Source organism: Triturus cristatus, chromosome 9 (assembly GCF_964204655.1).
Source record: "Triturus cristatus chromosome 9, aTriCri1.1, whole genome shotgun sequence".
In the NCBI taxonomy this organism is placed as follows: Eukaryota; Metazoa; Chordata; class Amphibia; order Caudata; family Salamandridae; genus Triturus; species Triturus cristatus.
The window spans coordinates 1,095,529,087-1,095,541,661 of record NC_140592.1 but is presented as its reverse complement, the minus strand read 5'-3'; the positions used below and the strand labels follow the sequence as shown (position 1 = coordinate 1,095,541,661).

The window sequence follows — 12,575 nt, the reverse complement described above, 5'->3', positions numbered from 1 at the left end:
ATTGTAGCTACGAACAGATTTGCTGCTGTGGCTGGATTGGCGGTGCGATGGGGTGGGGTGGGGGGTGTTCTATGTTCATTTGTTTAGTGGGGTTGCATTTTTTCTGCACGTCCCTTATGGAATTTTCTTTTGGTATTTCATGAGAAAAATGACAAAGCCAGGATTTTGTTTATTGATGCTACGGAAGTCTCTGGGTTGCAGAGCTCTGCTAAATGTGTATTTGACGAATAAAATTTGTTTACAAAAAAATAAATAAAACAAGCATATACTTTTTATATATAAACCATTGGCCTAGAGTTCAGTTATTGAGTGTGTGAGACCATTTGCTGACTGAGTGTGTGCAACAAATGCTTTACACTGTCCTCTGATACTGCCTTACTGCTCGACCAAGCTACCACTTTGGAGAGTAAGGTTATATCTAACTTTAGCCTCTGCCAAACCTCTGTGGACTGTGGACTCTGTACACCCTGTACCTATTTGGGAACAGTATATACAGAGCCACTCTGACACCCAGGCATACCCCACCGGTCATCGGCAGCTGAAATGGCTCCGCCGCCAGCAGATACTCAGCAACTCGTCGGAAGGTGGGGTAGGAGAGGAAAACACAGCGGAGAGACTAGGACAAACCATGTCCAATGTCTGTCTGGGTAGGTGACAGCTGAGTGGAAGAGTCAGAGCCAATCTTCTCTATAGCTGCCTAAACTGCTCCACCGGGCATCGGCCATATAGATCAAGGCTCCGCGGTCAGCACACTGCTCAAGGTTCATCTGAAGATCTCGAACTGGGTCACAGGAACTGGAGAGCCGAATGGCTGCAGTCCATAAGAACCTCAGGTGAGCAAAAAAAGGTCCATGGGGGGGGAAGCCATCTTGGAGTAGTACGTTAAGACAAGCAAGAACAGGATGTAAAGATGCAGTAAACTTCATGTTGAATATAACTACATCTTAGGGCCATTTCTTAATTGTCAAGCGGGTTTGAGCCATCAAAGTTAGTTTAGACATGAGAACTGAGTGTGCACTTCCTGCTACAATGACTAAGAATGCTTCTGACTCCAGGAAGTTAAGTTCTCAAGAAGTTAAGGCGTAAATGTAAATCACTGGCTGTAGAAAAGGACCACAATGCAAATATACAACAACAAAAAAAACAGGGGAGTAAGCAGGAACACGAAAAATGTTAAGACCATCATAAAACATTTGGAGCCATATTTTCCCAGATAGTGTTGCTTGTATGCATAGCATGAGCACCTCAAGTGCACTGGCAGTCTGCACACACCACTGTGCATAAAAATGCAGGCACCTGTATAGGCGCAGTCAACTGTATGCCTATGCTAAAAAAAAACACACAGATGACATGGTCATCCGATGCAGTGTTATCAATCGCTCTATAAGGCATGAACAGGGTGCTTTTTTTATCTTGGAACATCAGTCACCCATTAAAAACATGGTGTACATGTGCGAAACCAGTCCCTGTTGTTCGAGCCATAGGGACAGGTTGTGCGTATGAGCATCCAAATGTACACTTCCAAAGAGAACTTGGCAGCAATTAGAAGACAGACACCTACCAAGGCCATACACGGGCACATGTTAAATATCCACCTTGTGACTGGTGGTGGACAATCAACATCTCTTGGGACCAGTTCATCCTCGCACCTCTTTGTGGTGGGATCCTCTGCAGGGCACAACCAGATGAAAAGAAGGGGAATGCCCCCTTTGAGTAAGTGGCTGTTTAAAGAACCTTTTGACTTTCTGTAATATGTAGCCGTGCTCCATGAAGTGCATAAGTGCATTTAGCGCCCTTTGCACATGGAGTGAAATTTCCCTCCTAATCTAGCCGTTATATTTGAATATTATTATATTTTGAATGTGTGTGTACTTAAGAAGCAGCAAATTACACTTCCAATATCAAGACCGATCAGCATTAAATTACCAGGAGTCAATTGCTAGCATTGCAAACTGTGCATATTGTTCTTTTAATCGCTTCTGTAACCTGCAGTGTTTGTGAAAGCAACTATAACAGTATCAGTTCAGCAGTAGGATTTGGGAGTTTAACACATGCTGCTTAGTAATTCTAATAGAGTGCGCTTTTAGGAAGGCCTCAGAATCATGGCTTGCCCAATATCCACTGCTTGATTGAGAACTTACTAGGCACTCCGTAAAAATGTCCATCCTATTCTGTCATGCTCTCCTTGCAAAGGTAACTCTCAACAAACACACAAACAAACACAAACATACAAACTCAAAGTGCAATATTATTGTTAACTCACACTTGTGTAGCTCACAGAAAGGGGAATGAAGAAAGGGGATATAAGGATCTCGAAGAAAGGTTTTTTTACCTTTATGTCATGGCCACCTTTTATTACTATTATTGTAAATAAAGGATCACAGTTGTGTATTTTTATACAGCCCTCCATGCCACACGTCATTTTTCAGCGTTTATGGAACATTTGAAACAATCAAAGCTGCCTGTGCCACACGCTATTTTAAAGTAAACTGTAATTGCAGAACAGACGTAATTGACATCCAAGACTTTAAAAAGTTGAAGAAAAAAACAATAGTACCTGAAATACTACACCTGTGCAATAATCAATACAAATATGTTTTTTTTTTTGCAGATCGTTTAATATAAATAAAAGTATGTTCTGCAATTCAGGAAAGCCAGGAAGAACAGGAGATGTACAAAAGAATATTATTAATTATGTAATGGGCGCAATGACTCATTTTTGTCGGGTACCCAACCAGCCACAATCAGTGTTTCATATAAATGATGGAAAGGTTTTTGTAGCTCCAGAAGACCATCTTACCTTCTCAACACATCTGTTAAGTTCCTCGTTCAGTGCTTCTTTTTCCTTCTGCAACTTCTCATTTTTGCTTAGAACCGCAGAAAGTTCCCTCTGAAGATCAGAACATCTGGCCAGCTGCGAAAAACAAAACAAGTCAACTGCTTTTATCTTGCCTAGTGGAAGAGAATATTTTCATACAGTTATTCATCGGCCATCAGTGTTTATGGAAGCTTTTAACCAAATTATATTTCCTGCAATGTATGATAGTGAGACACCGTAACAGCAAAATCTGAATGTTGCTATGCCTTTGGTAACAAATGAAAAATGTAAGATTTACATTTCCCAACAGAGAAATATTTGCTGTCTAATGTAATCCAGATTCCAGGCCCTCATGACAGAAAGGCAAGTATTCCAGATTTGGGAGCAAACATGAATTAGAGCCCAAATCGGGGTTATAAAAGGTGAAGAAATTTTGAGCGCTTTTCCCTCGGGTAAAGTGTGACAATGTGTGCAGGGAAAATAGTGCTCATTCCTAGTTTTGCAGCTCACAAATAGGAAAACATGGAATATTCCAGCATTATCCCTAGTTCTGCAGTGTGGAACTCTAAACTAAGGAGGTAATACTGCTCTCAGTAAATACTGCACCCAATGGTATCTGTATTTACCATCTAAAGTATTACTTCCTAAAATAATAGGCAACTCGTAATGATCTTCTGTTAAGGTGGATATGAATTCCCCAAAATTATAAATACTGAGGCATCGGCCACGTAAAACGAAGGATTTATTTTTATGGGGTGTTTTGAGGCCAGGTTCTGTGCGCAGCGTTCCGTCACAAGGGTTATAATACTATTGAGCAAGTCTCATGTTCCTGCTCATTTGATGTGTTGTAATGAGTTAGTACTTACAGACCACCAAATAGCATGTTAACACCTAAATATAAGAATTTAGAGATTCTTTACAATTTGTTTAGTAAGAGTATTTGTTACTTTCAATCATTTTAAGTACGAATAGCATTCGTTTTAAGGATCCCAGAAATTATAGCCATTTCTGCCAGTCTGATGAGGATTATATTTTTCTGGTATTTAAGTAAGGGAAACTTGTAGTCAGTCAGAGGGACTTGAGATTTAAGCGCCCATTTACTTCGGTTATGTCATAGTATTGTAAAAGAGATATGATTAGAACTGTATTGGCAATCGTATGGCCTTAGATTCCTGCATCAAATATTAATGTAAAGTGGTCAGCCTAAGTTCACAACAACCTAATTGGCGAAGTTAATCTCTAGGCACTTTATGATGGGAATGATGCTCAAACCCCTTTAATACATCACCATTATGAGCCCCAGAGCAAAATAGCCTAGAATTCAGTTCACTGTATGGGAGATATAAAATATGCTTTGCTATTTTTTGTTTTTACTTTCAACATTGATAGTATTTCAGTGACTTGGAGAAAGCCATATTGGGAAACTGATCTTTTTGGTAACAGCTATGTGGATAAATGTTTATTGGTAGGAAGCTCAAAAACAGTTTGCCATTTGGAAGGAAGTGTGCATCTTTCTTTTTTTTTGTTGCAAATCTATTTTATTATTTAAAAATATATATTTTTATAACATACATTGTACATATATATATATATATATAGAGGCATTGCTGGGCATTCCATCTGTTACATGAGGTACGGTACATATACATTTGTATATTCCTATCCCATTCACAAGGCAGTATGAATGCTGTTAAAACAAGACTTAGATGCAGTTTCAATTCGTGCCCAATAGGTAGGCGAGGGAAGAAAAGAGAGGGGGGGGGGGGGGAAGAGAAGTTATGTCAATTACATATTGGTTTACATTTCTGATTGACCGTTGGAGTATATACGGTATGACATGCCTACCTCTGCACGCCTTTACTTGCGCTAACATACAGATAAAGTGGTTGTACCGGTACTCATAGCCAGTTAGGCAACAGTAATAGATACAAACACAAGATTTCCATAAACTAACAGGAAAGAAGAAAGAAACGTGTGTAACAATTGCTCAGCCCTCAATTCCTCCCCGTTTCCATGCGTAGCATTGTATGTTACTCTTACAGCCTGTAGCTACTAGCTGCCAGGAAGTGTACATCTTTATTGATGTGTCATGTTACTTGTGTACAATAAAATCTGTTTTGCCAAACATTTTGCTAAAAGTACCTTATAATGGTACCATTCTGCATGGAGAATAAAAATGGACCACTCCTAGCTTGCTTTCAACCCTACAGTTAGCTTACTCAGGAGTTTTGCACAAGGCCAGGGGAAGGGTGCACATATAGGGCGTTCTTGCTGCACACAGAGAAATTAAATTAGAGGGAATATTGCTTGGAAGTGATATGTTTATCGTTTACAAAACTGGAGATAATTGTTTTCTACTGAACATGTTGTGCTGGGCCAAACCTTTGTGATAAAGACAGAGTGCAGGGTCACGTTAATTAATAAATTAAACTGGTATTCAAATCAAAATCTTAATGTTTGGCAAATCAAAATTCCTTACGAGAATATTGATCTCCATTTTATTTAAAAGATTTACATCCAGTCAGTTCTACCTTCATTACAATGAATGCTGGTGCTAGGATGTGGGAGAGAAAAAGAGCACTAACAGGAGCCTGTTGCAGAGGCAATGTGTTGCATAAACTCCAGTGAAGACAGCATTATCGCGACATAATGAGATTTTGGGCACACTGACTCAAGTAGTCAGATACTGAACGATTATGCTACATGACCACCCTCAGGAAAGTCTAGTAAACAAAAGGGGTGATTGCCTGCCACTGGACAGCTCAAAAACAGCTAGAAGATCCTGACTAGTGGGACAGCAGGAGGTGGCAAGAGGTAACAGACTGTGGGTCCAGGAGTTTCAGGGTCTTGGAGCCAGAAGGGATTCCTCCACTTTGATTTTGAATACCGCAGCTCTCATCAGACATGCTGGGGGACTAGAGCCAACCTGAAATCCCGAAGACATTCCAGACACACCACCAGGTTATCCATGTGTCCAAGGAGCTACAAGTAGTTAGGAGAAGGTGGAAATTACCTCTGTAGGGCCCTAGGGGCTGTTTTTTCACTGGACCGAGGCATGGAAGTCCTCCCACAGAAAAAGAAGCTCCCCCTCACTCCAGACTTAACTACTGTGATAGCTATCACAGACAGAGTTGGTGAAGAGTGCCTGGCCAGGTGATTTCAGATTGCACAGACAAGAGTCGGCTGCACTGTACTACAAAGTAGCACAATATGCTGGTGCAGTAAGAAGTAAGATAGATATATATGTTTTTGATCATTTGGCTGAAATAAAGGGAGGGGGAGAAGGACATTACATACCATGCACATGTTGCAATCTCTGAATACCAGACTGGCCTTTTGTGCTTTGACAAAGCACACAGGAGAATATAAAGATGTATCTAGAGAGGCACAGACATTAATAGACACATTTACAATTTGATCCTTCATGGTAGAATTACAAAGGCATAAAAAAGGGCTAGAAATCCTTAAAACCGTTGACATCCAGGTGGAAGGAGAAGTGAGAGAAGGGGGAAAAGAGGAAAGGGTGCAGCAAGACTATGGTCCACTGGAGAAAAGAAATGCACCTCCAGGAACATAAAAATGTTAATCAGAGAAGAGAGATGTTGTAAAGTGCCCCTTTAGACATTGTTACCACCACTTTTGCCTAATATCTGATGCAAATTTGACAGAAGTGCACTGGGTTCCCGCTATCCAGATCGCCAATGCCAGAACTCTTTCCCTAAAACTGTACCCAACTGTCAATACCTTTAGCACCCCCTGTGAGTCCCCAGTAAATGGTACCCAACTTACGTAGGGCAAGGAGGCTAAGGAAGGTCCCTAAGGGCTGCAGCATGTATTGTGCCACCCCAAAGGATCCCTTAGCACCAACATGCTAACTGCCATTGCAGGCTACATGCCATGGTGCAGAGAAAAGTGAAGACATGACATGGCACACCTCCTAGAAAACGAGCTATATTAGAAAATCAGGCCAATAACCCCCACAACGAGCAAGGAGATAAGTGGGTCTGAAGATCTATCAAACCAGAACAGCCTTTGCCTCCTTGAGGATGCCCAACGCACCACAGAGGTCTCTCTGCAACACGAGTCGCTGGAGGACAGAATCGGAGGACAAAACAGACTCACTGAGAGTGCTCTTATGGTCTACTATTAGTTGTGCTGATAAGACTAGACAAGCTTTCTCTCTAAATACAGGTTGTAGCGGATTACAGAGTAGCATGTTCTTTTACTGACATGAATAATTAACTCTCCAGTTTTCTCTCAGGTGGAATGACTAATTTTATGTGGCCAGTTCAGGTGTGAACCAACGATTGCGCTTAACCTTTGTTAGAACCAGGTTACAATGATATGAAGTTGATGGTTGCAGCCTTTGAGTAGGGTGTACAAAACGTGAAGATGCTGCATCAAACACATCTTCAGTTCATCAATTCTTAGTTGCATCCTATTAATTTATGTGGACCCAGTGGTCTGGGGCTTGCAGTGTGTACTAGAATTAATAATTGGAAGTGGACCACTAAATCCTTTGTCCCAATGTATGGAATGGGAGCCCTGTAGAGAATAAACTCATTCTTGAAAAACACCTGGCCAAGAAGATGAGCTGAATTACCCATGGATTTAGAGTTCAGCATTCTTAAAATGAAGTCCTCTTTAAAAGTAAGAGCTGGACCTGCAGGAGCCTACAGCCAGAGTTTCATGTGTAAAACAATTACAATTTATTTCATGAGTGGAAACTGACAGTAAAGGAAAAATCAATTGCAATAGTGGGAGACAGGCAAGAAATGGTCTTTTAAATGCAATTGAAACTGTTGACGTCCAGTTGGTCACTTATGAATATTACAGAGAGCAAAATATTTTGTAAATTAGCCGCTATTCAGACAGTTTGCTTTGAGCTAGGATTGTCCATCACTTATGTGTTTGGACTAGTGGCAATTAAACTTTGGGGCATCACCCACCTCATGGCAAGGAGAATTTACTATGTAGATTGTATTTAGAAATATTTACGCAAAAAATAAAAGATATTTTGATTTCCAATTTTATTTATGCACTCTCAAGCACAAAGAAGATTTGGTTGCAATGATGTTATCACAGTTGAAAAATCATTTAAAACCACTGGTAGAATTTCTATGAATCAGGACATTGCATATGTTGTTAAAAAAGGAAAGTATATCTTTGTCGCAAAGAAAAAAAAAAAAACTCAACCTCATTTAACCTAGAATTCTGGATCATGAAGGGTGTCGTTTGTTTTTATTATGTCATATGAGTATTTTACCTTTACAGACTTTAACAGGTGCCTGGCAAAACATTAATATTAAAGATTAATCATGTCATTTATGTTGTATTGGTGCACAAGAGTTCAATCACATACTCTGTTTGCCCGCTATAGTACACTATACACTGTCATTTTCTGATGCCTCTTTTATTAGACTGGTAGTGCGTTCTGACGAAAAATGCTCGGCAATTGCGATTATACCCGGAAAATGAAATAAAAGTATTTAAAACTTTTAGTTTAAAAAAAAAAGGTTTCTTATATTTCTACAATTTATGAAGGAGGATCTCACTTTATTTCCAAATCTTAAATAAACTGAAACAGTGTAATGAACAGATTATGGGAGTGATCCAGCCGACATGAATTTAATAGCTCTTTTACTTAAAATGGCAAGCAATGACAGCAATACAACCTCCCACTCCATTCACACAAGACAACCTTTATGAAAGATTTGAAAACACTCTAGAAGTAACTCATTAAAAATGGGACTCTACCTTCTGGCTGACTTATCAGACATACCATATTTAACTTTTACTATTCAATTAGTTTGACAATTTAATAGATATTCGAAACAGCTGACCCAATTCTATAACACTGCTTTCTAAGTAAGATCTTTAAGACCAACAGAAAGGTAAGAAAGAAGTTTCTGCATTAGGATCTGGTGTTAGTACAATCATTTGGTCAGTGAATAGCTGGTATTTGCAGAAAACAATGACAGAAGTTTCATATAGCAAAAAAAGGTTTTCAGCGTTACCACTTTTGGTGAGGTCAGGTATCTATGTTCCTAACACCATTTTAGTGGGGAACTGAAGAGAGATCGGTGCAAATGTAATTGCTTTTGAAACACTATCAGTGTGCAATTGGTGGGGTAGTGGAGCCACCTTCTCTACAAAGCAGCCTGCCAGAATTCACATAAGGGGTTTGAAGACTAGACTACTTGCTCCCACTGCAAAAGAAGCAGGATGCCAGTCACCAAAGAAGGTGCCACAAAGCAGAAAGTGCTCGGGTAATACAAAACAAACTTCTTACAATTTTCAAGCACAAATTTCTGAAATGTCTAGATCTAAAGTTTGGATCACATTCAGGTGCAGCCTATACATAATCACTTATTAGCAGTGATATATCAATTCAAGCATTCAGAATTAAACGGATCAAAACAAGACCATCAACACATTGTCTATTTGAAGAGTCCAGGAACTACAAAACAGAATAAAATAGCATGTTGAAGTCATCGGACACAAGCAACATATGAAAGACATATTTGTTTAATAAATTATGCACAATTCTCTCACCAATACGACTTGACAAAACACAGTCAGCAACTGACAACGAGCAAGACTAGGTCTTTCTGAATACTTGCTCATCATGTGAACCGATTTCATTTTCAACCCAGTTACAAACATACTGATAGACATTTTTCTTTGTAGAACATCATTACATTTTCCAATTTTGAAATGTTCATATTCATTTATTTTGAGTTTTAGATCTGCTCAAAAAAATAAATATAGTAAAAGCTGTGTTACATGTAGATATGTCATAAAACAGCAAACATAAAAATCGATTTTGGTAAACAGGGTTTCTTAGCCTTCACAGATAAGGGGACATCATGCACATATGATCCTAAAAGGCAGCTGATTATAGTTAATACATCTGGATGCACTGGTTAATAAACAAACACTACTCATAATGAAATATACAAGAGCGAGCATGTACAATTTGCACCTTATGCAAAAGACACACTGAGAAAGGGGAAAACTTTAAGCTTAAAAGCATTTTTGGGTTTTTGAGCCAGTGCTTGACGAGTTTAAAATTAGTGAGGAATTAACAGAGGAAAACATATCAATTTGTATCCCATGTTTTATACATCGTAGAGAACTTTCCAAATTGATGTTTCTCTGAAGTTAATCCACACCAGGGAAATGGTACCATACTCCTCACAGGTAACTATTCCACAGCAGGAGAAGTTCATAAAAAAACCTGATCTTACCCGTGATTTGTAGTTTTCTACCTCCTCCTTCAGCCTTGATCTCTCGCGCTCCCATTCGCGAGCCATCTCTTTGCCAGCTCCCTTCCTTCCCTTGTGCCGGAGGATGCCAGCATTCAGCTGTCGATTCAAATCCTGAATGTCTGCAAGATTCTTAGAGTTCTTTTGACAAACCTCAGCATTTTCAGACTCCAGCTGTTGATTTTGGGCTTTCAGTTCATTCACCTGAGGCAGTTGGAACAAAGATACCAGTTTACAAAATGAGATATATAAACTGTTGGACAATATTATGATTTGGGTATGCAAGCTTCCTTCACTCCATTGCCCTATCCATGAATTACAGCAACAGTAATGCATACAACAAGATCCTTCAACTAACATTTCATTTTTTTTTAGGCAGCAAGGTTTTGTAACATAAAATTAGGCATACATAACTAAGCTTAATGAAGATTTATTTTAACTGTGTACTGGATAAAAAAAAATAAGGAAATATCCAGTGGCATACATGCGAGATCAAATTGTTAACTTATTTCCAAAGAAATTACACAAGTTATACTTTGTCACCTATTTCTACTCAATAGATGGAGAAAGGGTTATATTTTCAAGCAAATATCACTCAGGTGACTCTAAACAAGTTCTTTAGAAACAGTTCTCTGACCAAGGGTCAGGTGAATGCTGGTCCACTGTTGCCGAAACAGACTTCGTCATAGAGAGTTATCCATTGGTAATTAAATCTACAGATTAAACCATTGTGGACAAAGCTTATGAGATGGCAAGTATTGGAAACACGCCGATGTTTCAATCTCTCAGTTATTTAATAAGCGAGATCAGTCTCAGGACTATACTTCGATGATAACTAAACAACCCAGTGGAGTATGGTCTAAGGATTACCTCATGTATTGGGGGTTTAAAACTGACAAATACCATCAAAAGACCCAATTGATGTTGTACTATGATGGCAATTGAATAAATATGATAAATCAAAATAAGTGCAATTGCTAGTGAATCCACTGATCTTTATCTTCATAGGGTGGGACGTGGCTTTCTCCCTAGTGTGTACACTATCTTGATTACCTAGCTATGCTGCTTTGGCATTGGTTGAACAGGTTTGCCTTTACCAGGCAATCATCTTGGCAGGGACATGCATGTATACCCTGCCTTTGCAAGTACACAGCCTCCATCGTAAGACATTTTGTGAACACTCTTGGTTCTGACTTCATTTCAAATGTTAAGTCTTTAAATTGGTCATGAGAGTTCACTATAACAAATCTTAGATAGTTTCTGTGGCTATTGTTCATCGGCGTCTTTTAGATCGATACTCACTATGTAGTCCTCCTTCAGCAACAGTGGGTTTACTTCCTGTAGTGTAATCATTCTGAATGTCTGTGTCTTGAGAAATGCGTTCGGGATTCCTAAGACTTCAGATCTTGTTTGTGGATTTGGAAGCATATGAAGAAAACTCCTTAACTATATTAATCATTTGGTACTTCCACAACTGCTCCTTTTTTTGGAGCACCTGCACTTCCTATAATTGCAACAATCTGAGATGGTCTATTTCAAAGGCTCTCTTTCCTGGGTTGATATTCACCATTTCAAAACAATATTGAATATGCTACTTACCAGTATGCATCCGTTCTTGGCATGTAGGGCTGCTGACATTCATATCTGTGCATAGATCGCCGCCTAGTGTTGGGTCCGGATGTTTGCACGTTGTTGTCCTGGAAGAGTCTTCGAAGTATCCTGGGATAGGTGACTCCTCCCCTGGACTACAGTGCGCATGGGCATCCTCTCCATCCTCAGATTGTTTTTCGCCATTGTGGCAGTGATGGAGTAGATACAGAAAGTGATGACCATGCTTACAGTAATTCTGAGAGCTGCAGCTGCTACAGGCGCCGGGGAGGAGGGAGGGCGATATGAATGTCAGCAGCCCTACATGCCAAGAACAGATGCATACTGGTAAGTAGCATATTCAGTTCGAGGCATGTGGGCTGCTGAATTCATATCTGTGCATAGAATACATAGCAGTACCTCCTATTAGCGGCGGCTACCAGTGCCAGCTGCAGCGGTCTGAAAAAGAGTTTTGAGAACAGCCTGTCCTACAGCTGCCTGCTGTTTTGATTGCACATCTACACAATAGTGTTTGGTAAATGTGTGTGTAGTGGACCAGGTGGCTGCTCTACATATATCATGCAAAGGAATGTTTCCCAGGAAAGCCATGGAGGCCCCTAACTTACGTGTTGAGTGGGCTCGTGGGGGAATCGTTAATGTGCGTTTAGCCTTTTGATAGCAAATTTGAATACATTTAACGATCCATCTGGCTATACCTGCTTTGGAAATAGCGTTACCTTTGTGGTGTGGGGCAAAGGCAACGAAAAGTTGTTTAGTCTTCCTAAAGACCTTAGTCCTGTCGATATAGTACATGAGGGCTCTCTTTACATCTAGTGTATGGAGTGCTCTTTCTGCGACAGTTTGTGGGTTTTGAAAGAAAACAGGCAGTTCAATAGTTTGAT

General features: G+C 39.7%; 1 protein-coding gene across 7 annotated transcripts in view; it reads right to left on the bottom strand.

Annotated features, from left to right (window-relative positions):
* NIN (ninein) overlaps positions 1–12,575 on the bottom strand; it is a 388,280-nt gene that overhangs the window by 102,560 nt on the left and 273,145 nt on the right. For all 7 annotated transcript variants that reach the window (XM_085626981.1, XM_085626982.1, XM_085626984.1 and 4 more), the window contains 2 exons: positions 10,069–10,290; positions 2,801–2,914 (listed from right to left, as the gene is read on the bottom strand). In XM_085626981.1, coding sequence (XP_085483107.1) covers positions 2,801–2,914; positions 10,069–10,290 — 336 coding nt within the window. The remainder of the gene's footprint in view (positions 1–2,800; positions 2,915–10,068; positions 10,291–12,575) is intronic.